This window comes from Dermacentor andersoni, chromosome 5, assembly GCF_023375885.2.
Source record: "Dermacentor andersoni chromosome 5, qqDerAnde1_hic_scaffold, whole genome shotgun sequence".
Taxonomy (NCBI): domain Eukaryota; kingdom Metazoa; phylum Arthropoda; class Arachnida; order Ixodida; family Ixodidae; genus Dermacentor; species Dermacentor andersoni.
In genome coordinates, this window is record NC_092818.1 from 140,400,565 (window position 1) to 140,428,250 (window position 27,686).

The 27,686-nt window shown below is 45.4% G+C and overlaps 1 protein-coding gene and 2 long non-coding RNA genes across 5 annotated transcripts in view; 2 read left to right on the forward strand and 1 right to left on the reverse strand.

The window, feature by feature from the left end:
- LOC126531267 (uncharacterized) overlaps positions 1-27,686 on the reverse strand; it is a 171,575-nt gene that overhangs the window by 60,793 nt on the left and 83,096 nt on the right. The window contains exons 3-5 of one of the 3 annotated variants that reach the window (XR_008612642.2): positions 26,376-26,565; positions 23,412-23,655; positions 21,297-21,360 (exon numbers count right to left, since the gene is read on the reverse strand). This is a non-coding gene — a long non-coding RNA (uncharacterized lncRNA). Of the gene's footprint in view, positions 1-21,296; positions 21,361-23,335; positions 23,656-26,375; positions 26,566-27,686 lie in introns of those variants that run through there. The other 2 variants (XR_008612641.2, XR_007599618.2) reach the window with 2 other exon arrangements.
- Positions 17,994-26,565, forward strand: LOC129385085 (uncharacterized). Its single transcript, XR_008612643.2, has 2 exons — positions 17,994-18,155; positions 26,334-26,565. It is a non-coding gene; the product is annotated as an uncharacterized lncRNA (long non-coding RNA).
- Atpalpha (sodium/potassium-transporting ATPase subunit alpha) overlaps positions 27,269-27,686 on the forward strand; it is a 146,259-nt gene continuing 145,841 nt past the window's right edge. Inside the window, exon 1 of the mRNA XM_050178717.3 lies at positions 27,269-27,580. Coding sequence (XP_050034674.1) covers positions 27,554-27,580 — 27 coding nt within the window. The 5' untranslated portion in view covers positions 27,269-27,553. The remainder of the gene's footprint in view (positions 27,581-27,686) is intronic.

Sequence of the window (27,686 nt, forward strand, 5' to 3'; positions counted from 1 at the left end):
AACAAAAAGAAGGAGTAAGGCATACGTTGCCACTTTGACTGCATCCATGGGTAATATAATGCGATAGCTTCCTGGTGATTCTTGTTTGGGTCTCTGTTTTCACTTCTTCTCTTAGCTCCGGCTCCCGTTCAGTCTTTGCTGTTAGCTGACAGTGTTCGTATTTTTCTTTTATCTCATGTCGTTGCCGCTTCGGCTCGCCTGTCGCCTGTCGTGCTTCCATTTATTTTTTATTTTTTGTTCGGCGCTATAAGGCGTGACTGTTCCCTTGGGCCAACAGCTGTAAAGCAGCAGTTTGGCGGGACCCTGAAGACCAATAGAGGACAATGTATATAAGACGGGCGCATATATTCGAAAAAGAAACACAAATCATTTGTCAATGCGGGCGTCAAGAAGCATGGTAAGATATTGCCAGAAATCGCACGCAAGCGCCCAGAAAGAGTGGCAAACATCAGCAAGCACGAATTGCAATCATATAATACTGCCAATGCATTACCGGACCCTTATTTAAAATGCCTGCTGCAAGTTTACAATGGAGCACGAGAACGCAGTCTTTGTGTAGCTGGACTCCCGTGTGACGTATACCTGCGGCTTCCTTCTTGGCTCTTGGCGGGCGTTTCTCACACTTAGGCAGCGGCGGCAGCCTGTGCGCACGCGCTTACTCAAGCTTCTTGCATCAATTTTTCAGGTCTGTGTCAATTTTCTCGAGTTTCGTTACGGTGCATATGCGTTTTCGCTGCTGCCGCTGCCAAGGTTGTGCCCAATGCTGATATTGTCGCGTTGTTGCATAAGTCAGTACATAGTCATTTCAATAATCTTCCCGCTCCCTGCGGTAGCGGGTTCTTGTGACCTTTGTTGACAATTATCAGACGGTTTGCACTGATATGTCTGATTCTGAAACCAAGATCTGCCCCTGCTGCAAATGTTCCTGCTCGGATGATAAAGGCTTGATCTGCGAAGGGTGTAGCTGTCGCTACTACTTTGGAAAATGTTCCATATAGCTCTAAATACATAGAAGTCAAGGGGCGAAGCATGGTGCAAGTAATGGCGATGTCCGAATTGCAAGTCAACAAAGTAGAGAGATGCTCAGGGTTCCAAATCTAACAGGGGCGATGTAGAGTTCGCATGGTTGTTCCTGACTGTTAATGAAAAACTTGATGGACTGTTGAGCCTTAAGGACACGGTGGAAAGCATTGAGGAATCGGTAAAAATGGTGTCTAATCAATATGATGAAATCCTCAATCATATCTGTCGCCAGGATAAAGAAATTGCAGATATAATCAGGGTGCAGAAAATAGAAATTCACGCAGCAAGCCTTCAGTCAAATCAGGTCACACAGGAGATTAATGAACTCGAGTAGCACAGTAGAAAGTTAAACCTTGAATTCCACGGGATTCCAGTGTCTCAAAATGAAAACATTTAGCTAAAGGTCAATGAAATAGCTCGAAAAAGGAGTTTGCCTCAACTCACCGACAACGACATCGTGTCGATACACAGACTGCGAACTGTTCGTGACAGAGTGCCAGGAATTATAGTGCATTTCGCAAAGCATTCAGTGAAGGAAAATTTTTTCCGTATCATCCAAAGTGCCAAAGACATGAAACATCACTCTTTGGCCTGGTTCCCTGCGCACCTTGGAACCATTGAGGGTGCCTCGATCAACCCCAACGAGGAGGCGCACTCGGCTGCACGAGGTTTGACTGACCGTGCGCTGGGCAACGCGTCCTCTCCTGGGAGACCCGAGCCTCTCTACTCGTACAACGAAATCTGCAAACATAATTATATGTCAAGAAGACTCCTACCTTCGCCGCACTCCTCGCTGTGCAGGGCCCAGGCAGTCACTCTAAGGCTTCTGCAAACAAGCACTTACCCGAGCCCCGCGGCGCTGCACACAATGTACCCCGAACGGTTCCCAAGCCCGGACTGCCCTCTGTGTGGTGATTATGCGGACTTCGAACATGTCCTGTGGGGCTGCGCCTCTGCCGGTCCCCCTTTAACTCAAGAGGAAATGATGAGGTTAATTAAAGCCCAGGATCACACCTCTCAAATCCTGGCAGTCCAGAGGGCTCGCGAGAGGGCCGTCAGGTTTCACCTGATGGTCCCCGAGTGGGCCTAGCCAGGTGACGTGGAGCTTGCTTACGTCTATAGTGGACCGAATAAAGTTGTTTCTCTCTCTCTCTCTCTCTCCGTAAAAGACATGTGCTGAGAGAATGCATGGAACAGTGTTATATTCTTGAGAATCTGACGAAGCCTAACAGAATTTTACTTGGAACGACGAAAACCTGGGCCAAGGACCATGTCTACAGGTATGCGTGGCACAACAATAGAAAGATATTCATCAGGAAAAAAGACGGAGACAAGGCAACCATTGTGCAGAACGTTGCCGAATTAGAGAAAATAGAATAATGTCCCTTGTATTCTAAAAGTTACTGTGGATAATTTCAATTATGACATCTCCTGATTACACAGAACCGGAAGAATTCCAAAGACTGTGTAAACATGAGTGTTTACGTTCTCTGAAGATGTTCCATTTGAATACACAATTTGCTGTAAAGAAAGAGACACAATTAAAGGTACTTTGCGATCAGCTAGAATGCGCATTAGACATTATGTTGACTGAAACGTGGTATGTTGAAAAGAGCAATATTTTCAGTTTGCCTCGGTATCAGAACTTTCTCTTAAATAGAACAGCTGGCAGAGGAGAAGGTGTATGTCTGATGGTGAAAAGTTAAATTGCTTGTGAACTGTTACCTGATTTGTCTCGCATGAACACTGTTTATGGATGTTTATCTCTAATCTTCAATCGAACCATAGTAGCTGTTTATCGACCCCCAAGTGGCAATCCTCGAAATTTTTTTTTCATTTTTCCCGAATCACTCCTGTCCTATGTAGGAGACATAAATACGACGTCATATTGGGAGGAGACTTCAATATAGATAGGTTAGCAGATACCACTACTAAAAGAGAACTAGAACAGCTAATTCTTTCTTTTGGCTGCGATAATGTTATCACTATTCCTACAAGAATTACTCTCTCATCTTCTTCTTTACTTGATCTGTTCATAACAAATATACAGCCTTCTCGTTTACAGGCGGCTGTTGTGAGCAAAGACATCAGCGATCATAATTGCAGATATCTATGTGTACAGTCAACCGCAAAAGTTTATGGGACGCAGAATCTGCCAAGAAGCTGAATTCTCGCGAAGCGTGTTCACACGGCCTCGAATTAAATGTTCCAGCATGTAGTAGCCTTCGCCACCGACACAGTGATTCCCTAAATACGAAGTGTCATGCCTCAACAGCGCAGGAATTCACATTTGAAGGGGAAACCGCATCCCGTAAACTTTTGCTGTTGACTGTACATAGACATGCACTAACAACAAAAACACAACCGGTGCCCTTTCAAGAAATAACACCTCGCACATTGGAAACTTTCCGACAGAAAGTTCAAAATTTTGATTGGAGCGGAATATTTAAAGAACGCGATCCTGACTACGCATATGATAGGTTTCTAAATCATTTTCTTTCACTGTACAACGCTTCATTTCCACACAAGATTTTACGAACATCGAAAAAATTCGTAAGCCATGGATTGCACCGGAATTATTAAGCAAGATTCAGATTAAGGATAAATTGTTTAAGAAACTTCTTAAAAGTCGTGATGTGGACTTATTCTGAGTTTATAGAGCGTTTCGTAACAGCCTAACGAAATAAATCCGTAAGGTGAAAGATAACTATGTCAGCTTCAAGGCCAGATATAACACGTAAAAAACTAAATACCACACTCTAAATCGTTCAACGCATTCGAATAATTTAACAAAAATAAGCCAGAATAATGAAGAATTCACAGGGAAAGTAATTATCAGATTTATTCAATGATTATTTTGTCAATTTCGATACCCGAGAAGCGAATGACAACGATCTGCGTCATTTGGAGAATTGCGATGATTAAGCCTTTTCTCTTAACCCTGTAGTGACGACAGAGGTGATCTCCGTATTTTTGCAACTTAACAATAGTGCTAGCAGCGACGCAGATGTTATTAAAATAAAACCCGTCAAATACGTTATAGACCTTTAAGCACCATGCCTAACACATGTTTTCATTCTCTTTTTAGTAGAAGGTGTTTTTCAGAAATAAATGCAATTCGCAAAGGTAATCGTGTTGCATCAAAAAGGAGAAAATACAATATCGCTAACTATAAGCCAGTGCCACTATTACCGATTTCTTCAAAAGGCTCGGAAAAAGTAATTTTGTGAAGAATGTGTAGCTTTTGGGATAAGCATGAGATAATGCATACTTCACAATTTGGCTTCAGGAAAAAGCGTTCAGCAGGACTCGCTCTATTAGAACGGAAGGTGTTCATTTTGAATGCTTCTAAGAAACGACACTTAGCTCTGGGGGTCTATGTAAACTTTACAAAAGCCTTCGACTATTTTAATAACTTGTTATTAAAAAACTAGAAAAGTAGGGATTTCGTGGCAAAGTCTTGGCCCTTCTTCGCTCTTATTTAAGTTGTAGGCACCAGTTCGCAAATATAAATGGTCACTCATCCGATGTAAAGCCAACTTTATCTAGTGTTCCACAGGGAAAAAATATGCTTGCTGCATTTCTCTTTAACTTGTACGTAAGTGACATTGTAAAGGCTGATAAAGCAACAAAACTTGTAATTTACGAAGATGACACTACTTTGCGCTTCTCCGGCACATCATCATCAGATATTATGAATAAGGGAAACAGAACATTAATGCAGCTAGGTAAGTGGACTGATTTCAATTCACTAAAGATCAGTATTACCAAAACAAAAGCTGTGTTTTTCCGTCCTAAAATAAGGTACGGGGTCACTGACACAGTTTTAACATATAATTGCTCAATAATAGGCACTGCTAAAACATTAAGATACTTGGAGTAATATTTTCGGAGACAATGTATTGGGAAAACCACAATAGTTATGTTACACAAAAAAGTTATCCAGTATCCTAGGAATAACTTACTTTAGCAAACAAACTCTCCCCATGAAAGTTCAACTTCTTATTTATAACTCGCTTTTTCATTCCCATATAACACTGTCATATTGTATGGGGGACTACTATTTCCACGAACCTACGTATGCTACACTCTCTTCGGGAAAAAAAAAAATGCTAGGACCCATATGTAACGTTGGTTTCGATCATCCCTCAGTACCACTTTTTCGTAAGCATGCTATATTACAGATACCTTATCTATACTCTTATCATCTTACCGTAGCGTACAAATCAGAAATACAAAACAGTAGACACTTTCACGTTCAATTAGCCTGCTTGGGTACGATAATACACAAATATTCCGTTCGTCAAGCAGAGACTCGGAAAGTAGAATTATGTAGAACTAATTACGCGACACAAATGCTAAGATACAAACTTCCTGAATTACTAAACTTATGTAACAGTCAAAACATCGCGCCGGATAACTCATCAAGAAAAGAATTGTGGGCTCTCTTTTCAAATATCTAAATGTTGATTTGTTTTCATTAGTATGGTGAATTAGTCTCCAATCATGTGCTTATTGTCATAATGTAAGTTGTTTCAGTGTGTGTTTTTTAATGTTTCGTTGCAATGAAAATTCGTTGTATTGATGTTGATATTGCTGCTTTTTTTCTGTTGCTTTTTTAGGTCTGTTTTGTTGTACATGTAATCTTTTGATGTTGATTATGTGCATTCCGGTATGCTCTGCGATTGCCAAAGTATATGTTCAGGGAGGCGGGAGCTTGTCAAGCTGCTTTTCAGCTTTTTCTCCCAGCCTCCCAAATCTTCATGATGTAAAATAAAGGAATTGTTATTATAAATGCGACAGCTGTACGCTACAAGCTTAGGACGCCATTGTATATTGAGGCAATACTTCAACCATGGTCGGTTAGTGGTCTTGAAAGAACAGCCTTTATTGCAGGGAAAGATTCTTTTATTAGTAAGGGCATGTGCTCGAGATATGGAAGACAATTCTGTGCACAATCACTCGTTGCATTTGTTGTCTTGGCCTTCTTTTTCTTTCTTTTCTCTTGGCCCTGGATATGACCAGGGCCCACGCTTTCCTGGCATGAGGAAAGTGCCCCCCAAGAGCGAAGAACACTTCGCTCGCTCAGTAATAAAGGTTCACTGTTCTCTGTAGTGTATGTTAGTGCTTGTGCGTGCTGAAGTCTCCTTTTCTTTATTTTTATTACCTGGCCCTTGCGCCAATAAAAACGACATATTCGTTCATTCTTTATATTGATTTATTCATCTCTAAAGCAAATTCACATGTTTCTTATAAGTAAGAACGTCTGCCTGGCGGCGTTCTACTTCTAATTTCCCATGATGCACCTCAGTTAGCCCTATTCACTTAACAGTGATAGTTCCTGCCATTTGCCTATTTTATTATTTTGCGCAGTCGTATGGCGCAACTTTCGCTCCATGCGCTATGTCTTCTTAATTAATGGAATTCCGGGGCATTACGTGCAAAACCGAAGATCTGATTATGAGGCACGCGATATTGGGGTATTTCGCATTAATTATGGCCACCTGTGGTTCTTTAATATGCACCTAAATGTAAGTGCACGGGCATTGCTTGCGTTTCGGCCTCATCGAAATGCGGCGGTCGCTGCCGTCATCGAACCCGCGACCTCATGCTCGTCAGCGCAACACCTTATCCGCTAAGCTACCGCGGCGGGTGCTATGCCTACCGAGCTCAACGCGGAAGCCATTCAGTCTATACTTGCGGAGCCTTCATACGCGCTCAAGCGCAGAGCGTGGGCATGCGTATTAAGCGCGAGCGTCAGGATTGCCAATCGTAATGCTGCAAGGACAAGTCAAGCTTTCTGTTATCAATAACCTCTATTTCTGATATAGGTTTCTGGACGGTAATAGGCTGCGACGATAGAAAGCTCCACTCCACAATGTGATCGGACAGCTTTTTCTCAACAATAAATGGAAAGACCTGGCCGTTCTCGGTACGGACGTTCACGTGATCTAGACATAAAAACACGAGTGATGCGCCCAACGCTTCGCCACGTGTCGGAAGGTTGATAAAGGCTTCTATCCAAACGTCAGCAAGGTGTTCAAGTATTCACCTACGATGTGCCGTTCTTTGTTTAGCACGTCAATCTTTACGTCACTTATCATGCGCACTTGACCAGATGGAAAAGTTAGACGCAACCCATCCACAAACTTTCTGACACTTTGGTTTAGAGGCCTATAGAAAGCGAACAAAGTGATGGCAAGAGCGATTCAGCAGTTGTAAAGGTTGTACTAGGAAGGCTCGAAATCTAGCAATCTTTGATCAAAACAGCAGTTCCAGCACCACGGCAATCTTTGCGCGTAATGAAAAAATGATTGTGATAATCTTGGAGGGAAAGCAGAACAATGTGCTCTTGCCCAATATTTATTTCAGTTAATACGAGAACATTAGCTTTCTCATGCACAACACCAAGTTGGATACAAAATTCATTCCAGTGTTTGCGAATACTGCTCACGTTTACATGAAAATCAGTGAAAGTGCTTCCGCTAACTTTTGAAAAGATATTAGAGAGAAAAGGAAAATCACGGGATTGTTCGCGCGCAGCCATGAATCAAGAACAAGACTACAACAGACAAACCAAAAACAAACGGAGCAAAAAGGAAAAAAAAAGCGGTCAGGTTAGCTGAGTGAAGCCAGAAGGACCCATTATACGCACAATCGAGTCACCCTCCCTCTTCCGAGCATAAAATTTGTCATGTTACACCCACACGAACTTCAAATTCACTTCCTTAGCCTTAGACTTGGTCGACCAGAGGAATTCTCTGTTGCATTTTGTCAAGTTTTCGACTTTGCATCTACATGCTCGACATGTTCGCCATGTACGCCTCTTTCCCGTTCTTCGTGCATCATTTGGCTTAGTGCAAATGTGCCTTTGCCGCGCGTCTTTCGCATTCTCGGCGCGACGTCCCATGCCTTATCATTTTCGATCTTCACGCTTATTCTGCGCGCTTTTATCGCTCCTTGGCGATTGCACGTTACCGCACTCTGTCGGGGCATGCGTTATGACACCACCTGGGCAGCGTCAACCACGTGGCATAAACGATATTTGCACGCGATTTCAGGACCTTTTTATTGCTTTGCCTTCACGACTTAAATAAATTGCCCAAGAGAGCCGCGTTTAATCTCGTTTCTGCACGTTTTACTGCTCGTTGTGTCGTAACGCACGTGAGCTTGCTCATAACGGAGTCCATGTGAGCGATGGCGCAAACCGGTTTCCTTCTCCTCCTCCTGTATGCAGCCTCCTTCGCTATCATTTTTGCTGTCAGCTTTTTCACACAAGCTATCCCACGCAACACCCCAAGTACTTCAGCAATTTCATTCATTCATTCATTCATTCATTCATTCATTCATTTGAAACCAATTCGCGGACTGCGAGAGAGGTCGTTGTGAAAGGGCTCCAAGACAATTTTGACCAACTGTGGTTGTTTTAACATTGGCCCGCCGCACCGTACGCGAGCGTTTGTTTGTTTGTTTGTTTGTTTGTTTGTTTGTTTGTTTGTTTGTTTGTTTGTTTGTTTGTTTTCATGCCGCCGCTCCCGTTGTAATGCAGCCGGGAGTTGAACCCCCGACATCGTGTTCAGCAGCAGAATTTCGTAGCCATCGTGTGGCTACCCTGTGCTGGGGTAAGAGTATAAGGGGAATAGGAGATAAGAGAAAAGCGATATTACAAAAAAAAAAAAGAAAGAAGCGCAAAAACGAAATGGAAAAAAAGAAAGGAGAATACGTTCACTGCTTAAAGTCTATCTCTATGACCGCTTCTGCGCAACAAGCGCAACAACGCTTTCAAAGCCTTCGGCGCTGAGGAAGGTCTCGACCAGTGTCCCTGGACCCTTTCCTCCGACAAAGGGCGTTTGTCAATACTATCTAGCACTCTTGAAAGTTCCTTCCTAGGCGCACTGAAGCGGGGAAACTCACACAGAAGGTGGGCGATTGTTTCGTCGCACCTACAGTTATCGCATGTAGGGCTGTTGGGAATTCCGATCCGAAATGAGGAAGCATTCGTGAAGGCCATGCCAAGTCACAAGCGGTACAGAAGCCCCTCCTCAGCTCTAGATAGTCTCGATGGAAGACGTAGCCGTAGATACGAACCCAAGTTGTGAAGACGAGCGTTGGTAAATTCTGTGTTCCACTGTGCAAGTTCACGAGCGAGTGAACGAAGGCTTGTAGCTGCGTCTGTTGTGGATAACGGTATAGCTACACAGTGGAGACCATCATGAGCAGATCAAGCGGCCGTTTCCGTAAATACATCAATGGCCCGTTATCCACTGATAAACTGTGTTGCGTTTTTTTCTCAATTGCGTGGTGAAGAAGTCTCATGTGACTAATTGTTAATTCGGTCCATGACGAAAGATTGACCATGTCTGTGACGGTTCTTCAATTACGAATTCTAGAGCAGCACGGAGGGCGGCAAGTTCTGCAGCTGTCGATGATGTAAAATGCGATGTCTTGAATTTTATGGTGATGGACTTCGCGGGAGTAACCACTGCTCCTGCAGAGCTCGCAGAAGAAACTGAACCATCCGTGTAAATGTGAAGGTGTCCGCTGTGTTTCTCATGCAGGAGCAGTAATGTGGCTTGTTGTAAAGCAAAAATTACGACTGTGTTTTCTTTTGGATTCCAGGAATGGTTAGGAAGGCCTCGAGGGGATGTACATGCACCAGAGCGGTAATGGTGGTGTTGCTGCAGGCGTGAACTTTGGGGGAAGCACTGAACGATGAGAAGCAATAATATCGATGAACGCAGAGTGCCGCATAGAAGCACGAAGTGAGGCAAGGTGGTGTGATTGAATCCGGGCGAAATGCCTGATGTGCATTCTTAAGGCATCGACGCGAATATGTGTTGTGATTGGGTGATCGCGCTCGATGACGACAGTCGCTGCTGAAGATGCACATCTCGAAAGGCCAAGGTTTATTCTCAGTGCTTGAGCTTTAATTGACTGGAGGACGTGTACGTTTCTTCTTCGGGTCCTACCCGTGTAAAGTACGGTATAAAGTTGAAACATCGCTCGTACAGGTGCACCCCACGATTTTCCCGCAAGAAATCTTAGCACTTGGGCGATCGTGGTGAGTTTCTTTTTCATGTAGGCAATATGTAGGCAAGGACAGGTCGCGATCTATTATTACTCCCAGAAAGCGGTGGGTCTTCTCATAACTAATAGCCTGTCGATTGATTTTAATGACGTATGAGTCCATTGCCTTACGCGTGAAAGCAATCAGTGAGCACTTCTCAGATGACAGCTCTAGTCCTCGTCCTTGAAGGCAGTTTGACGTCAGTGCAGGCGCTCTCTGAAGCCTGGTACGTACGTGTAGATGCGTCAACCCTGATGCCCAGATGCAGATGTCTTCTGCGTATACTGAGAGATGCACGGACTGCGGAAGTACATCAACAAGGTCAATGAGCGCAAGGTTAAAGAGACGGAGCTCAGGACTCTACCCTGAGGTACACTGCGACAAGCACAATGGTGCGTTGTTGTACCATCTTCTGTTTGTACAAAGAAGGTTCTGCCTTTCAAATAACTGTAAATCCATTGGTAGACACGGCCGCTCAATCCAATGTTCCCCAAGGCATCCAGAATAGCCTCATGCGATCGGGACAATCTGGACAAACTGGACAGTCGCCCCTTCACAGAGGAAAACGTTCTAGGACACTGGTCTAGACGGGCTTCGGCACTCAAGGCCTTAAGGGTTTTGCTGAAGTTTTTAAAGACATGCGAATTGTGCGATCGCCTTTGAATGTTCTAGCGCGTAGTATCACGATACTGTGTGAACTTTCCGGTTTCCTTTTCTTTCCTTCTTTTCTCCTTTTATTAACTTTACCCTTTTCCCCAGCACAGGATAGCCAGCCGATACTTACACTGGCTAACCTCCCTGTCTTTCCTCCTCTTTTGTCTCTGTCTTTCTCTCTCTCGCTCATGCGATACATTGTATGTGGCTTTCACGTCTAAGAACATCGCCGCAGATAATCTGTTTAGGCATTTTTGTTGCTGTACAGACGAGACAAAGTCGATCACGTTATCTATCGAGGACCGTCCATGACGAAAGCCGGTCATATATCATATGTCGCTGCACTCCATGTACCACTCTAAGCGGGTCAGTACCATGCTCTCCATCACACTTCCAAAACAGTGCAAGTGCGATGGGGCGGCAGGAGGCCAGCTCCAGGGGAGATTTACCTGATTTGAGCAGAGGAAAGAGGCGGCTGGACTTCAACAAGGGAGGAACCAATCCCTTGCACTACGAGTCGTTGTGTATGGTTAGAAGGACACGCATAGCTGTTTGACCGAGGTTAAACAGGGCGTTGTAAGTGACACCATCAGTTCCAGGCGATGAGGAACGCTTACATGCTGCCATTGCTTCGTGAAGCTCCTAGAACAGCTTGACCATCCGGAAATCTCTTACATCGGCTTGTTTCCAAGATTATTCGCAGTGAACGCGGACCACTTGCCGGCAACCCCCACGCAGAAGTCTTCTGCTACTTCAATTTCGAGTCGACCTTGGCTCTTGAAGCTAGGCACTTGAAGGGGCGATGCTGCTGTGGCAATGCTTGTAGGCCACGGACCGTATCTCCGCATTTGAGATAAAGGCTTTTGTGAATCAAGCGACTCGCATAAAGGTCTTAGAAACTGGAGTGCATTGTTTCGACGCCTAATGTTCTTCTGCAGACGTCTAACCTCTCTCAAGTCGTAGATGAGTTTTGTGCGCCTATATCACCGTTCAGCACGAAGACGGATTGCTCGGAGCCGCTCCAATTCCGCTTCATATTCGCAAAACTGTGATGAAGGGATAAAATCACAAGCAGCGTATTGGTTATGCCTTCAAGGTTTTCAAGAGAACCTTCATTTTTCCTGACACTGCTTCTCTGTGAGTGACCTGTATTTTGAGCAGTCGATGCATGAAGAAACGGTGATGTGCCGCTTGCCTAGGCCCTTGATTTTTATACGTGGTTACTGCCATGGGTTTCATTGTCCGCAAACCACTGCACCTTGTTACTTAGGCTGCGTGACACAAGCGTTAGGTCGAGGCAGCTGCTATGTGTCAGTCGCCGTAATAACGTATGACTTGTCGTTTACAAAATTCAGTTCATGATCTGACGCAAAGGAAGAAAACCGTCTTCCCCAACGATCCATCTTCTGGTATTCCCATAATGGGTGATGAGCGCTGAGATCGCCGGTGATAATCCACGGCCCAGGTGTCGCTGATATTAGAGCGCTTAATCGCGCAGTGTCAAAACGGTTTGAAGGTGAAACATATACACCTGATAACGTGAAAGTGAGGTTGTATTGCGTTTTACTATCAGGCACACATATTGGTTGTTATCATCAGGTGCTCAATATAGGTAAGCTCGCACTTGATATAAACAATTATTTCACTGTGGCCGTTGCAGGTAGCAGAACTGGAAAGCTTCGTAGTAGTGGTTTGCAAGTGACGATAATGGGAAACTGATTCTTAAACACAAACAAATAAGTGTGAGCTACAGGCTACGCTAGACGGTTGGTACTTTCCGAGTGACGTTGCGCAACCATGCTCTGGGGAATGGCACAATTTATAAAAGAATTTCGAGAAACAAACGTTAAGATGAAATCGTTAACTGAAAAATTTGAGATTCGGAGTCAACCGATGCAAATATGGAGTGATCAAATAATAACCAAATCGTTCGTTACCGTAAAATGCGGACAAGAAAGAGAAAACTACACGCAATTCTGCCAGCTGTCTTTTTTTTTATTCACAACTTTCTCTATAGCGCCAGTGTTTGTCACTACATCCTTTACAATACAGCTTGTATTGTAAAAAAAAATACAGGTTGAAACTTTCTCCACCGCAATGATAGTGTCTGCATCGTAGCGAGCTAGCCGAGCGTTGAGAACGGCCGGCCGAACGCATCGACCGAAACAAAGCCGGGTCGCTACTGGAGCTGTCAACGGCACGCCGCCATGCCACAGCGTTGGTTCCTTTCAAACTGGGCAGAGAGGAGGGAGAATTGCGCATCTGCTCCCAGACGCCTGATCTCTCCAGCGCCGAGGAGGTGGAGCCTCGGGTTTTATTTCTCACCTCACGGGGAATGTGTGTGAGTGTGTGTGTGTGCGTGTGTGTGTGTGTGCGTGTGCGTGTGCGTGTGTGTGTGTGTGTGTGTGTGTGTGTGTGTGCGTGTGAGTGTGTGTGTGTGTGTGTGTGTGTGCGTGTGTGTGTGTGTGTGTGTGTGTGTGTGTGTGTGTGTGTGTGTGTGTGTGTGTGTGTGTGTGTGTGTGTGTGTGTGTGTGTGTGTGTGTGTGTGTGTGTGTGTGTGTGTGTGTGTGCGTGGTGATGGGGGTGCGAGTGGGGGTCTGAATAAACTTTTCACTTAAACCCGGAGGAAGCGAAATAACAGTTTCAATTGATCTTTTTTTAAATAAAACTATTATTGTTACTCACGGGTTTCGATGCCCCGGCTCAGAGCTGCGAGCCGAAACCAAACGCTTCGGCTTGTATGCAACTATCCGCTTGAATTTCCATTCTGTCGTAGCGTGCAAGGGGAGAGCTGTGACACCTGGAGTGAGTCTGCGCGTACCCTACGGCGAACTATCCGAATTTCAAAATTTGGGATCGCATTATTTTCTGCCAACAGGAGACTTTGGACTGAGGGCGTATCAGTGGCAGTTTTAAACATAGTGCGGCAAAATTGTATAAGACGACGCTATCGGCCATGCATGCGTGCAGTATACAGGGTGTCCCAGCTAACTTTAGCCAAAGCTTAAAAAGATACAAATGCCACGTTGCTGGACAGAACAAAGGTAATGTTTTTGCCGTCGCTTGGAGATACTAAGATTATTATTATGCATTCCCCTTGATTAGATAAATAGTCTTAATGAATTATTCAACTTCTCAAATATTATAGTTAGATGAAAAGTGTCAATGAGAAAATTGTAGAGCGACATGAGGTACTCCTGATACAGCTTTCTGTTGCTCAATACGTGCTACATAATAGCGTGTTTTCCGAGCGTGAAAGAAGCCCGCAAACGCACGCAAAGTGCCTCGAGCGACCAGTCGCGCGGCAATTTTGCTTGCTTTAGCGAACTTCTTTGTTCACGGCATATGTTGACGGCATATCTCACAATATGAAAAAAAAAAAATAGGCAAACGAGCTGGTGTTCGGGCTGTTGATTTGTATAACGAACTGTTTATTTATGTATACACGAGCTGTTTATTTTCCGCTCCGAAACGTCTTGGTTTCATGTGTGCCAAGGGGAATGCAGGATATCGGGGAAATAAACAGGTGTGCGCAAAAAAAAAAAAGAAAACATGGGCAGAAGCTAGTCGGTTGTGTGTTCTGTTCCCTTGCCTTATGGTTCATCATATGTTGGCCAAACGGGCAGATGTATGAATGAGAGATTGTATGAGCATCGATATAAGTTTGAAAACCAGTGAACTTGGACCCGTAGCGCGTCTTAGCTACGGGTCCAAGTTCGCCATACAGCCGGACAAGGTTCCAGCGGAGTTACTTGCAATGGTCAAGCAAGTTTCCAGGCGAGCCACAGCGGAAGAACAGCAAAGGTGCACTTAGGAAGGCGTGGATTTGCTCGTACGCTGTAAGATATCTGTTCGGAAGATTCCTGTAGCTAAAGCAGTTTCTTATTTGAAAGGACAATCCCTGTCTCTTCTAACCTCCGATAAGGAATGTGGCTTCGTTGTATTGCCGAAAGGAATGTTTGAATCAAAAGCTTCAAGAGCCCTCGCGGGAATTTTTAAGAATTGCAAAAAGTCTCTCTAACAAAAGTAAAAAGCAACGCCAAGAAGCTTTGTAAGATCCTGAACTTAACGAAACTGATGACCGCAATTGAATCGGAAGAAAGGTTGAGCCCTGATGTATTCTTCACGTCAAAAACCCATAAATCTAATTGCACATTGCGGGTCATAGTCTCAGAAAACTGGTCATGGCAGAAACAGGTTTCCTTGTTTCTCCAGCAAACTTTGAGTGGAGTACCAGTTGACGATCCGTTTCGCGTGAAGAATTCTGAACACGTCGTAAAACATCTCGCACACAATGAAAACAAAATGTTATCCGCCTTTTCAGTAGATATAAAACACTTGTATTACTCGACACCACAAAATGAATTTATGGAATGCGTCGCTGAGTGTATCGATAAATTTGGAGCAGTTGCTTACCAGTACGCTTCTGGCATAGTAGTAGGTTCTTCTTTGGAACTGTTGTCCATGTACCTGAAGTCTACGCACATAAAATGGAATGATGACATCTTTCTACTGAAAGAGGGTGTGCGTATAGGTTCGTGTATAACCCCTGTATTAAGCGACATCATTTTAGCTTCAAAAGACGACCTGTTAAAGCAGTGCTTATCAGGGACAAATGTGATACAGATCTTTAGATTTGTGGATGATTTTTAGTGTTCTTAGATTGTGACAGTCCAGAATTGGCAACCCAGTCATCATTAGTATTGTCAGAGTTTAAAACAGCCTTGCATCCTCTAATCCTGACTCACGAGCTTCCGGCCGATAACTGTTTAAGGTATTTAGATTCGAAAATCACTTTCTTATTGTGTCTTGTTTGCTGGAAGCTCAAGGCAAGGGCTAGCAAACCCATCCTCTCCTTGAATTCAGCTCACTCAAAAGTAATAAAAAGAGGCATCATTTAATTATGCCTAACCATCGCACTTAGCAAGTCATGTGTGCATCGGCTGCAAATTATTTTTCATTATGAAGTCAGCCGCCTCAAAGGGGCACGTTATCCTGAACATGTGATCATATCTTTTGCAGAAAAAATGCTCAGACAGCTCAAGAAACCTAATACTGTATACTAGGGCAGAGCAGGCTCTTCTGGAACTAGGTTTGCTATCATCCAATATGTTCACGGCATACCTCACAATCTGAAAAAGTAGGCAAACGAGCTGGTGTTCGGGTTTTATTTTCCGCTCCGAAACTCCTTGGTTTGATGTGTGCCACGGTGAATGCAGGACAGCGGGAAAATAAACAGGTATGCGCAAAAAAACACAGGCAGAAGCATTTCGGTTGTGTAAAGAAAGTAGTTAATTCTGTTCGCTTGTCGTGTGGTTCATCATACGTTGGCCAAACGGGCAGATGTCTGAATGAAAGATTGTGTGAGCATCGATATAAGAGGGAAAACCAGCTCTCAGGTCACATTAGTGCTCATTGTAAGGCTCGCAAGTGCACTCGAGACTTTGATAGAACCTGTGTTTTGAATAGAGCAGATGATCAACTAACAAGGCACGTATTGGAAGCGCTTGATATCAAGAAGCGTAGTGATGCTTGTATCAGTGAACCTTCAATTTCCCTATCGACAAAGGTACTGCCGTATCTCAGGAGCGGCTCTTAGAAGCTGTTCTGTATCGTGTTTTCGTTGCGTGATGCAGATGACGGCACTGTTTTTTCTTGTTGTTTGGACTCTTGGCAGCAGCTATTTATTCCTGTGTCAAAAAAGAACAGGCTCAGTTGTTAGTGCGCTTATGCGTAGTCGTCTCGTGTCGTCTTCCTTCGTCCGTTGTTTTATTTGGCGCCTTCGTTGTAATCATGGAGTTGTGAGTAACAACAAGTGTGAGGCAACAGTTGTGGACAAGCCGGCTACATATGCACTGCGTATACTTGTTCTCCACATTCCCTCTCTACATTAAGTAAATCAATAAATCAAATCAAATCAATTATCAGCAGCAATCCCTGCAATAGTCGCAGTAACGTCGCTGCGGTTTGCGTATGTACGCTGTTGCACCGTGATGACCTCTGCGACTGATAGCTCCAATGCGACTGTCCTCCTATAGTGAGCGTACATCATGGCCTCCGAGAGCGGGCGATCTCGCAGGCCACACGTACGTGCATGCATACCTGTTACAGCCGCACAAACATATCTTGTGTCTACGGACAGCTCTTTAGGAAAGATATAGCGTTCTGCTGCTGAGCACTAGGTCGCGAGTTTGAGTGCGGCGGCGGCCTCAGCGCAATGGGGGCCGGAAGGCGAGAACGCGCGTGTTTTAGGCGCACGTTCTTGGTGCATGTTTCGGTGCACGTTTTCTAAAGAACCTCGTGTAGAGGGTCGAAGTGCAATCCGAAGCCACCCACCGCTGCGTCGTCCCTGATCTTTTATTTCTGTTTTTGTATTTATCAGCATATCACAATGGCTGGAGCCTTCAGAGCGCATCTCTTATTGTCCCCCGTTCCTGCAAAGCTTCGCTCCGTTTGCAGCGTGCCGCACGATAAAGATTGTCCGCGCAAGCCAATATATCACTAAATGAAAACACATTTAGAGCACCGCTCAAATTTCGCATTAGGAAGCATCGTAATCGTTGGTGAATATTTATGATTGGGATAATCGGGACTTCGGTGGTCTATTTTCCCACAATATCGTCACCTAACACGCGACATCCTAGCTCTGGGGCGTTAAACCTCATAATGTGATTTTGTGTTCTGACGCATAGCGTGTTATTTATCACAAGATCGATTGATTTCATTCACGATCGCAAGTACATAATGACGATAGCGCCTTTGTAAGGCCAGTGTTTGTGTACTGGTTTAAAATAGTACGGCCTCCCATTCTATAAGCAACTAAGCGACATGAACGCACTGATATGGTTTGGAGACTGGAGAAGCCACTGACGCAACAGAAAAAAAAAAGAAAAGAAAAGAGAAAAAGAGAAGTGAAGAAATAAAGGAGAGAGAGGGGGGGTAGGGGGGGAAGCTCTTTCGCATGAATACATTCACCGACCATGAAAGACGATAACATCTCTTCCGGATCAAGAGAAAGCAGGAAGCAGTCCAGTATAATGAGATAATAAATCAATACCGAACATCACGCATAAACATGTTGTCCAGATCGTGCGCGGAGGATAACGCGACCTTTCAAAGCCGTGCCGGCGAGCACGACGCCGAAGCTTTTTGAGTGCTGAGAGCTATATATAATAGAAACAGCAACAAAAGCAATGATAGCTGTATCCGCCATACGGCTGCAGGGGGGGGGGGGGGGGGGGGAGGATTTAGGCGGCTCGAATTTAGCTGCTTAGAAATTGAACGACACAAGCGCTTCGCAGAGGCCTTTCCAGCGACATATAGGAAGGATCGCAAACATGCGTTCATATAGTATAGGAGGCGCGGTATACGCTTGCATGCATACAGCCGGAAGACCAGGATTTCTGTTTTGGTGAGCGAACAGCATCGATTTGCGCGCATGCAGCCAAAGCGAATGCGTGGGGCGATTAAAATTTTGCGTGGCCAAGGTTCTCGTGGGGGTTGTAAACAGTGCTGCTCTCTTAATGTAATGCGAAAAACAAAAAAAATAATGTGTTCTGTTTTGAATCGTGCATCAGAGGGAGTCGCTTTTTCGAGCTATTGAGCGTTCGGTCGCCAGCATGACGCGTGCGTTGTTCGCTGGGATGAGATGCTTTTGTGCGCGACAGCTTCGCACGATCGGAACGCGACTCGCGTCGGAATGGCATTTCCATAAATGTTAAACGACCATGGACCAAAGCTGAGTTGCCTGCTGTTCAGCCTAACGACAACGTTTCTCCGCGCACGCAGTTATTATGTAAAATTTGCGCACTTCGCCGGGTCTCCGAATTTTGTATTTACGTGCAGGTGCGCGTGCAGACAAGCCTGTAGTAGCTACTTAGATTGTGTTGAGCCTTGCTAGTTAAATATTACGATAAAGGGATGCATGCACTGTTTGTTTATTTTATATCAGACATAAAAAGAAGGCTTAACCAGCTGTACTTGTTAGCGGTGAGAATATTACTAGCAGGCACGCGGTGTATGTGCAAATGTTTATCATTTCTTTTTTTTTTCTTTTTTTCTTAAACAGTGGCATTGGTGTTTACAGAGCGAAATTACAGCTAACTGCACAGGCAACTGCATTTTGCGACTGAACACGTGGTCGTAGGTACGATTCTCGCACGCCGTGACAGTTTTCAGATGGGGTCGGAATGCATCGATTTCCGTGTACAGATTTTTTAATCCACGTTAAAGGGACACTAAAGGGAAACAATAAATCAGTTTAGATTAATGAAGCGTTGTTTCAGAACTCTGCAGGCAGTCATTTCAAAAAGATAGTTTGAATATCAGATGAGGAAATGAAGGTCCAAGTATCAGTATTTGAATTTCGCGCCGAAACCCCAGCGCCGGTACGTCAGCGTGACGTCAGGGATTCCAAAGTATGTTTTCGCATTTGTGCCGCGTTGGCGGAGTAAAGGTTCCGGAAACTTGCCATGTTTAATATGTGGTTCCTTTAGAACACAATGTAGTCAATCTGCACCGCTATTTATAATTAGTAGGCCCTAGAAGATGCCATCAAAATCCAAGACGTCACAGCTCCCAGGTGCGGGAACTTAAGTAGGCGTCGCCACCCGTATTTCGTTCTTGTGCTTTTTCTGGCTTACCAAACGTCTTATCGTTGTAAGAGTGGTGTTTTTGGTGTTGTAGAAAGGTAATTTACTGATGGCAGAAGACATCATTCTTCACTTTAGTGTCCCTTTAAGGATTTCCAGAGGCACAAGATTATTCCAATCTCATCCTTACACACACGTAGTATATCAGATCGATTTGTGGCATGGAGATTCAAAACGCCACGATCGATCACTCACTCACCTGCTCAGCCAGTCACCTACCCAATCAATCAATCAATCAATCAATCAATCAATCAATCAATCAATCAATCAATCAATCAATCAATCAATCAATCGTAAAAACACAACCATTCTTGTTGCAGCATCTGTTGTCACCAAGCGCTTGTGGCCTGAGAGAGGGAGAGAGAGATGAAAGGAAGGCAGGGATGTTAACCAGTTAAGAGTTAGGTTGGCTACCCTGCGCTGGGGGAAGAGAGAAGTGGAATAGAAAGAAGGGAAAGAGAGAGAGGGTAGGAGGAGGAGGAGGAGGAGGGAAGAGATATAGGGGCAAATTACTGTAGTAATTGTGGGGTAGAATTACCGCACTACAAAGCAAAAACAGATCCACGAATATCTCTGTCTTGTCCATGTGTGTTTCTCGCTGTTGTTTTCCCCGGGCGGCCCCTCCGGGCTACATTTCCCGCAACAATCAACTGACATCACCAAAACCAACGACGCTGCACACGTACTATTTTGCAAGACGTTTCTTTTTTTCTTTCTTCCATTTAATAAAGGCCAGACGGTCTCTCCGCCGCTCGAAGATAAACCTTAAAAGCCATGGCAGGTGGCAATGCGCGCGGCGTACGTTCCCATTATAATTAATGCCATCTCGTTTCTCCTTTCCTTTTTTCTGGGCACTCGGGCGCTTTTTTGAAGTACGCCCTCATCGAAATGCGGCAGCGCCTCCCGCCCGCGTTCGATGAATATCGATCCCGCAGGTGCGAGCGAGCGCACATCGCGTACCTCGCGTTTCGATTTCGTTTTGGCCTCTTGCTCGGGTTGGGAGGAAGAGCAAGTATAAATAAATAAATAAATAAATAAATAAATAAATAAATAAATAAATATCAAAGTGCAGACGTCGACCGAAGTTTTTGCCAGTCTCTTTCCCGGAACTGCCTCGTTTTCCTTACCTCCCGTGCTGTGTGCAGCTGTTTAGCATGTTCATATTACCCGCACTGTGGATACTTTTTTCGTATGCTAGGTGGGCGTTGCTGCACCTGTATTTGTGTGGTTATTATTGCTCGAGTAACTCCAAACGGGCTTGTATAGTTACTGCCATAATAATAAAAAGAGACCTGTCGAAAGCTAACAGACTGCGCTGTACAGCCATGAGCTGTGAAGCCGTGCGTCTAGCCATTTCAATACTCGACGCAATGCGTTGACACCGAGTTAGGACAATATCTAGTTGAAAATCAGCGCTTCTCCGTAGCCCGTTAGCGTCAAGCCTGTCCTTGGTGGTTATATAGTGCGGAGATTATAACAACAACAGCAAACAAACAAAATTTCATAAGGTGACAGATTACGCCGTGACACGGATACGAATAAAGTCACGTGTCGTGATGGCGTACGAACCAATGACTTCGGAATATCTCCTCCCTGCCCCCTACTTCATTTATAATCAGCTTGAGGAAGTGGGCACAGTTCTGCGCTGAGCGGCTTCGATTAGATCGACAACAGGCTCGGATACTGTACGCTTATTGCTTCGTGAGTATGTGCGAAGATGTGATTTGCGCGAGCGTAATTATTTACTGGATGGCAGGATCTAGTCAAAGGTCAACTCCCTCGCTCTCTTATTACACTTGGGTTGTATTTCTAATTACATGCAGTGTGAATTGACGCACTATTTGCTACAGAAGAACCGCTCATTTGCATTATTCAAGTATCTGCCCCATCTTTCTACTCACTCTGTATTTCAGACTGCTGCGTTGTAGGAGAGTTTATTTAGTTGATGGATGTTACCTGCTTTAACTGAAAGAGAAAGCATTAGCCCTAATTGATCTGGCGCTTTCTGTCGCGCGAGGAATTTTTTGCTACATGTAATTTTCTTTTCTTCCTTCTTTCTCGTGTTTGTTTTCTTACTACGTCGTTCAGTAGGTGTCGCTACTCTTCAGGCAAACATCTATCCTGCGGTTGACCTTTATTGGTAATGACTCTGAGATAAGTACAAATTCATGCGTCGATATATCACGTACAAAGTTCATAGCTGTCATTGACGTTCGAGCGCGCCGCCCGTTTTCTGGCAAAACGTGATGGGTAATAAAAGTCCGTACTAACCTGGAAGCACCAATCAACGACACCCAGCTGTCGCAGGTCATTCGCTATATAGTATTGTCGGTCGTAGTCAAAAGTCGAAGGTTTAAGTACCGCACAAATGATACAGCTATATAACGCTATGGTTCGTCGTGACAACAAGGTGATGCCTGAAGTTACACACAATTAGCACAATTAGTGCTATACTGGTTCTACATTTAACCCAGATGTAGCCCGTGGCGGTCAGGTAGGTTATGATCACAAGCCGGTGCCAAAAGTTACCGCACAGCTAGTTCCGCTACACGTAGAACTAGTACTAGAAAGCTAGTACTAGTACCGTAGGATATCTATCATATATATGTTTTTTGCCGGGGGGGGGGGCACATTAATAAATAGAAAAACCAGTTCAATTAAACTGGTTCTACTGTTAGCACCATAGTTCGTGGCTAGAAAGTAGGTCGTTCACAAGGTGATGGCTGAAGTATACCGCACAGCTAATACGAGTATATATGCAGTACTATAGCATTTCTGTCATTAGCACTACTAGAAGCAGCGCGACTATCGGCGTACTAGTACAATTAGTACAACTGAGTACAGGATCCCGTAATAGTGATATGCAGGAGCGATACATACAGCGGATTCGGCTTTGTACTGTTGAAGGCGGGGAACAGGGTTGGATGTCTCGGACCTCCGCATGCGCGTATCGATGTGCCTATGTCCCGAGACTTCGGCATTCATTAAAAAAGTCTAATAACCGCGGAAGGTCAGGATAAATATATCTACTATGCGGCTTTGGAAACGCCAAATTTTTTTTAAGTCGTTGCAGTTAAATTGTCCAAATTTCATATTGCCAGCGTAGCGCCTGCTTGATACTATTGTCGATAAACAAACCTATTCATCCCGAGAAGACCAAAGACTGAACATTGTTGGTTTCCTTTTTTTAGGTCATATTCTGAACAAGAACGAACCAGAACAAGCGAAAACACTTTGCAATCCGCGGCGTCACACCGACATACAGGCGTTGCGATTTGGGCATATATGTTTCAGCATGGGAAACAATGGTCTTCGCATTCTCTGCTATAGTAACCAGCCCTTCGTCAAATAAAACAGTCTCAAAAGACTATGTTTCGACAATACTAATCTGAAAGCATTTGGTGTAGCTCATTAGCGTCTGTTCTAAAGAAAACATGTATTTTTTTTTCAGCATTTCTTTAGATTCTACACAGTGGTTCTGAGCTGGGCTTCATCGATTTACGTGCGTAATGGCGAAACGGTGCGCGCTATACGGGACGGGTGAAAACTTTGCAGCGCACTCTCCTGTCCGTTTTCACCCGATTCTCATCGTCTGTGCTGTTTCGCCAAAAATTATATTCTACGTTTCATGATCTTTCTAGGCTGAAGGCAGTTGTTCTCACATTGTCATTACAGGCACGGTTTTATGTTTGGGTTTGTATTTCACTTTGATGATGTGTGCTTTTAGTAGGCAAAGAAAGTTGCGCTTTAACAAAGAAATGATACAAAACTCTTCTGGAGTCAGCCTCAGTAACGTAGTGTAGAAGAAGCAAGGTTTATCTCTCGGTTGCTTATATTTTTTTCTCCTTGCTTATTCATGTTCGCGTCACTTTGTGCCACCGGTGTGTAGCGCTCCACGTAGACGCCAAGAGGGATTGTGTGCGCGAATAAACAACAGATAGAGCAAAAAGAGTCACATTTATTCGATTACCATTCCGTTCGTAGCACGCTACCCATACAGTATACAGTGTACTTACTGACTTAATCATGGCAGTGGGAGATGCGATACGCCGCTGGGCCGCGTAACCACGTCGGTGATTAAAAGGGCATTTCCGCCGCACCGCTATATATACGGACGCTGCATGGCTTGAGGCATTTGACCTGCTGACTTTTCGTTTTCCGCAGTGGGCTCCGATTCTTCTGCGCCGACTACGGGCTGATTCGCTATGTGAGTGTCCTCTTCCCCTGGACACAGGTTCCTGTGACGCTTGAAGTGTTCTGCTGAAAGAAGAAGAAATCGGAGAGTACGGCACGGGTTTCACAGGGGCATCGTATGCAGCGAGGATGCATTCAGTGAAATATGAGCGAAGTGGCTCTGCTATCTCGTCGTATAGGCGCGTTTGTAGCTAAGCATTGTGAGTGATGGGGGGAGAAAAGGGCGTGAATACTCGAGAGGTCTACCAGCTGGCGCCGCTATTTCGCTGCCATGTAACTTTACTCAGAATATAAAAAGAAAAGGCAGAATTAAGTCATCTTGTACGAACAATAATAATGACGATGCGTGTTCTGAAACCCTTTTCATAGACGCTTTGAAAAGATGAATTCACCTTCTAAAACATGCGGAAATATTTCACCTATACGCGTCTCGTTTTGATTTACGAAAAATCGGAATAATATTTTTCTATTTTTTTCTTTTTTCGTTGTTTCGAGTGTCTATACTTGGGAGCCGCTTAGATGGGGCATCTTGCGAGGCGGCTGTATACGCTTGTTTGCAATTCTTGTACCTTGCCCACGCCGGTGGCAAGCGCTACGCGACGATAAAGAGGTCTTAAATTTGGCCAGCGATTCTTTTATCAACTGTACGAACCCTTGACGTGGCGCAGCTCCCTGCGTAATCGTATGCGTGCTATCCACTCGTAGTCTGTGTCATCTTGCACCGCAGTGCGTTTCATTGATTACTTTACAGCGATAGCTGTTACGGGCTCAATACTCTTGTTGTTTTGATGCATGTCCGTCACCATAATCTATACTTTGCCAGAATATTATAATATATATATATATCTGTGTGTGTTTGTTTAATTAGCCGCTATTTTCTATATTTTTATTATTTATGCATGGTATTTTTGTGGCGACCTAACATTGTATATGCAACATTGTAACATTGTATATGCATTGTATATCCCACTTTAGAAAGACCGAGATATCGCGGATTGTATAAGTTATATTGTATTGTATTGTATTGTATTGTATTGTATTGTATTGCATATTTGCCCCTAGAAGGGAGGCAAGGACAGACAACTAATGAATCGCGGGTACCAGTCCGGTCGAAATTACGTTTGGAAATAGGTATCCTTCAGATGAACAATCGTTCGACTAAACTACGCTAACGAAGGAACAATCCGCCATGAATTAACCATAGAAAGGTTACCTGTTAAGATTTGGCTACATAGTATCAAAGGTGGGTTTGTTTCTTGAGCAAATTGCCATCTCTGCGATGTACCGGAAACGCTAGAGCGTTCTTTTATTAGTTGTAAAGATGCAGTACTGGTTTCCGATGTGCTGCAAAGCAATTTGAATGTAAAAATTGACTTCTATCGAATGGTATGTTCGATGTTTGACTGCGTCCGATGAAGGTGGCGTGCCCTTTGAGTGAGTGAGTGAGTGAGTGAGTGAGTGAGTGAGTGAGTGAGTGAGTGAGTGAGTGAGTGAGTGAGTGAGTGAGTGAGTGAGTGAGTGAGTGAGTGAGTGAGTGAGTGAGTGAAGAAACTTTATTGCAGGTCCGGCGAGGACGCGAACTCGTCGCGCACCCGGCTAGTCCCACGTCGGGACCGGCAGGTCTAGCCCACCGGCCCGGTCGCGGGCGCGCCGGACACATTTTGATATGTTTTTACTGATTGTACTGCACAGTTTGCGAAAGACACGATTGGCGGGCGGCATTTCTCATTCACTATGCCGATGCTACAGCAGTGGAGAATGCCGATCTTGGAGAGCGCGATCGCACTCGTAGATGCCGTGATTGGCTATCACCCGCTCAACACCTGTGTACTGAAGAGAGCTGGTGTATGTGCCTTCTTCGTGTTCTAGCACGTTGCCTGCCCAATTGCGAAGGCGGTGCATGTTGCTGTTGTTGTTGCCTCCTGCATGTAATGACAATGATTGCGGCGCTATTGTGTGGGTAGCTCAAGTATATATGTCAGCATAGCTTAACGAATCCAGCAGTAAGAAGCGAATGAGTTGCTTTAGTAGAGATAAGTGGCTATACGTTCGGATAGGCAAGGGGAGGAAGGAAAGCACACTCTTTACACTTCACAACCACGAGGCGAAACTTCCCCGAGTGAATGCGACCCACATTAATGTCACTTCTCGGAAGGAGATGGCTCGCTAGCATTTGGGAATCTTCACCCCGACAAACACGGCACGGAACAGTCTAAGACTCACTGCGTGTATTTCGTCAGCTCATAGCGCCACTGATTCGCGTTAAGAGCAAAACAATTTTTTTAATCCTATAGTTAACATAGTAGTATTCGCCGCGAGTTCGCAAAAAAGGGGCATCTTCCTGTGAACTCGTGGTGAATGCACATGTGCAATTTACGGCGAAGTGCATATATTATCCGTTATTAATTGTTATTAATGATGCACTGAAAAGGACCAACCGAAACGGGCGCGTTAACACAGCTCTGTCCGTGGCGGACGCGGTTTCAAAACACTGGAAATGTGCTGCATGCATGAGATGACCTAGGGATCGGTTTTGGACGTGGACAGAGAGACGCACATGCGAAGCCGAGTCAGCTGTTGGTCAGTACTTCTGGGGCGCATACCACGCGACCTAGATAGCGGTAAGCGTTTTCTCGTGTTCACCAATAACCTAGCAGCGTGAATAAATGCTGTTGCATTAAAAAAAAAAAAATCTCAACGAGCGAACGCGTGGATGAGTCAATGGAGACGGTGTTCAAGCGCAGGTAGCTGCGGCGGTAGCAGCAGCAACCCGGAAGCAGCAGTACCGAGGGAGCGCGCGGGCGTGCGCTCTGCCTCCGTGCAGCAGGACGCCGCTCTGAACCTTGACATTATCTTTCTCGCCCCGGCGGCTGTGGGCCCGGGCCGGGAGACGACGACGACGCCACGGCTCGGGGTCACCTCTCCTCCGCTCCGGCTCGCAGCCCGGGCGCACCTCCTCCTCACTAGGCCCGGTCCCTTGATATAAGGATGAAGAAGAAGAAGGGAACCGACGACGGAAATAAACCTCCCGCTCCAAGCTGAGAAACAAAGAAAAGAAATGAGAAAAGAAAAAAGAAAATTGCCTCTGCAAACATTGGAGCTTTCAACTTCTCTCCACTGGGCCACGCTTTTACTTTGTACCTATATTTCCTGATTTTCTCCCCCCGACTATCTGTCTCTCTTCTCTCTTTTGTATTTCTTGAACTGGACGCGCCCCTCAGTGACGCAAACTCTTTAACGGTGGCACTTGGAGCGACGGCATAGTTCCCGCTGTTTTCGGGTGAAAAGAGGGAACGCGTGGCGTAAGTTTCTCAAGTGGGGAAAGAAACCCCGGTAGGGAGGCGGGGAAATGGGAGGAGGGGGTGCGGAGGTAGTGGTAGCTCACAGCGGGACGTCACCGCTTAGCGGCGCTGTGTTCAGTGCCGGCCATTCGAAATGGTACTGGTAGGCGGAGGAGACAGCAGCGGACACTCAAAAGGGGGCACTTCGCGGCGGGCGGTGTACGGGAGTGAAACGAAATAAAAGAGGCAGCGCATAAAGCGAAGAAAAGGCCACCGCCGGGTGTCCACAATGGAAAGTAACGGGACCACGAGCGGGATGCAAACACTCACACAAAAGTGCTGCAAAGGGCGGTGAGGAGGGCACGCAGAGCGAACGCAGCGTTCACGTGGCAGCGGCGGTGGTCGCGCGCTTCACCACCGGCGCACGAGATGGCGCCAGCGGAGGCGGCGCGGCGAGCTCGTTGAGCGATCGTCGGCGGCGGCACGAGCAGCAGCAGCAGCAGCAGGCAGCAGCCACCGCCGCCGTCGCCGCCAGCGCTGCTCTCAGCAAGGGCCGGCGCAAGAGCCACAGAGCTGCGTGGCTGTCCGTAGCGGGAGGGCGACGCTGTTACGTCAGTAGTTGGTGCGCATCGTACTTATACAAGCCTTTCCGCGCAGAGTGATCTCTTCCTGAGGGAGTCATCATGGCGGACAGAGGAAAGGACGACCAGGTAAGCTGCTGCTCGTCTGTCCGACGCCGCGCCGCGCTTCACGCGCCCGGCCGCTGCTGCTCAGCGGCCGGCCCCCCCGCACAACATGGCGGGTGCCCCGGGTCTT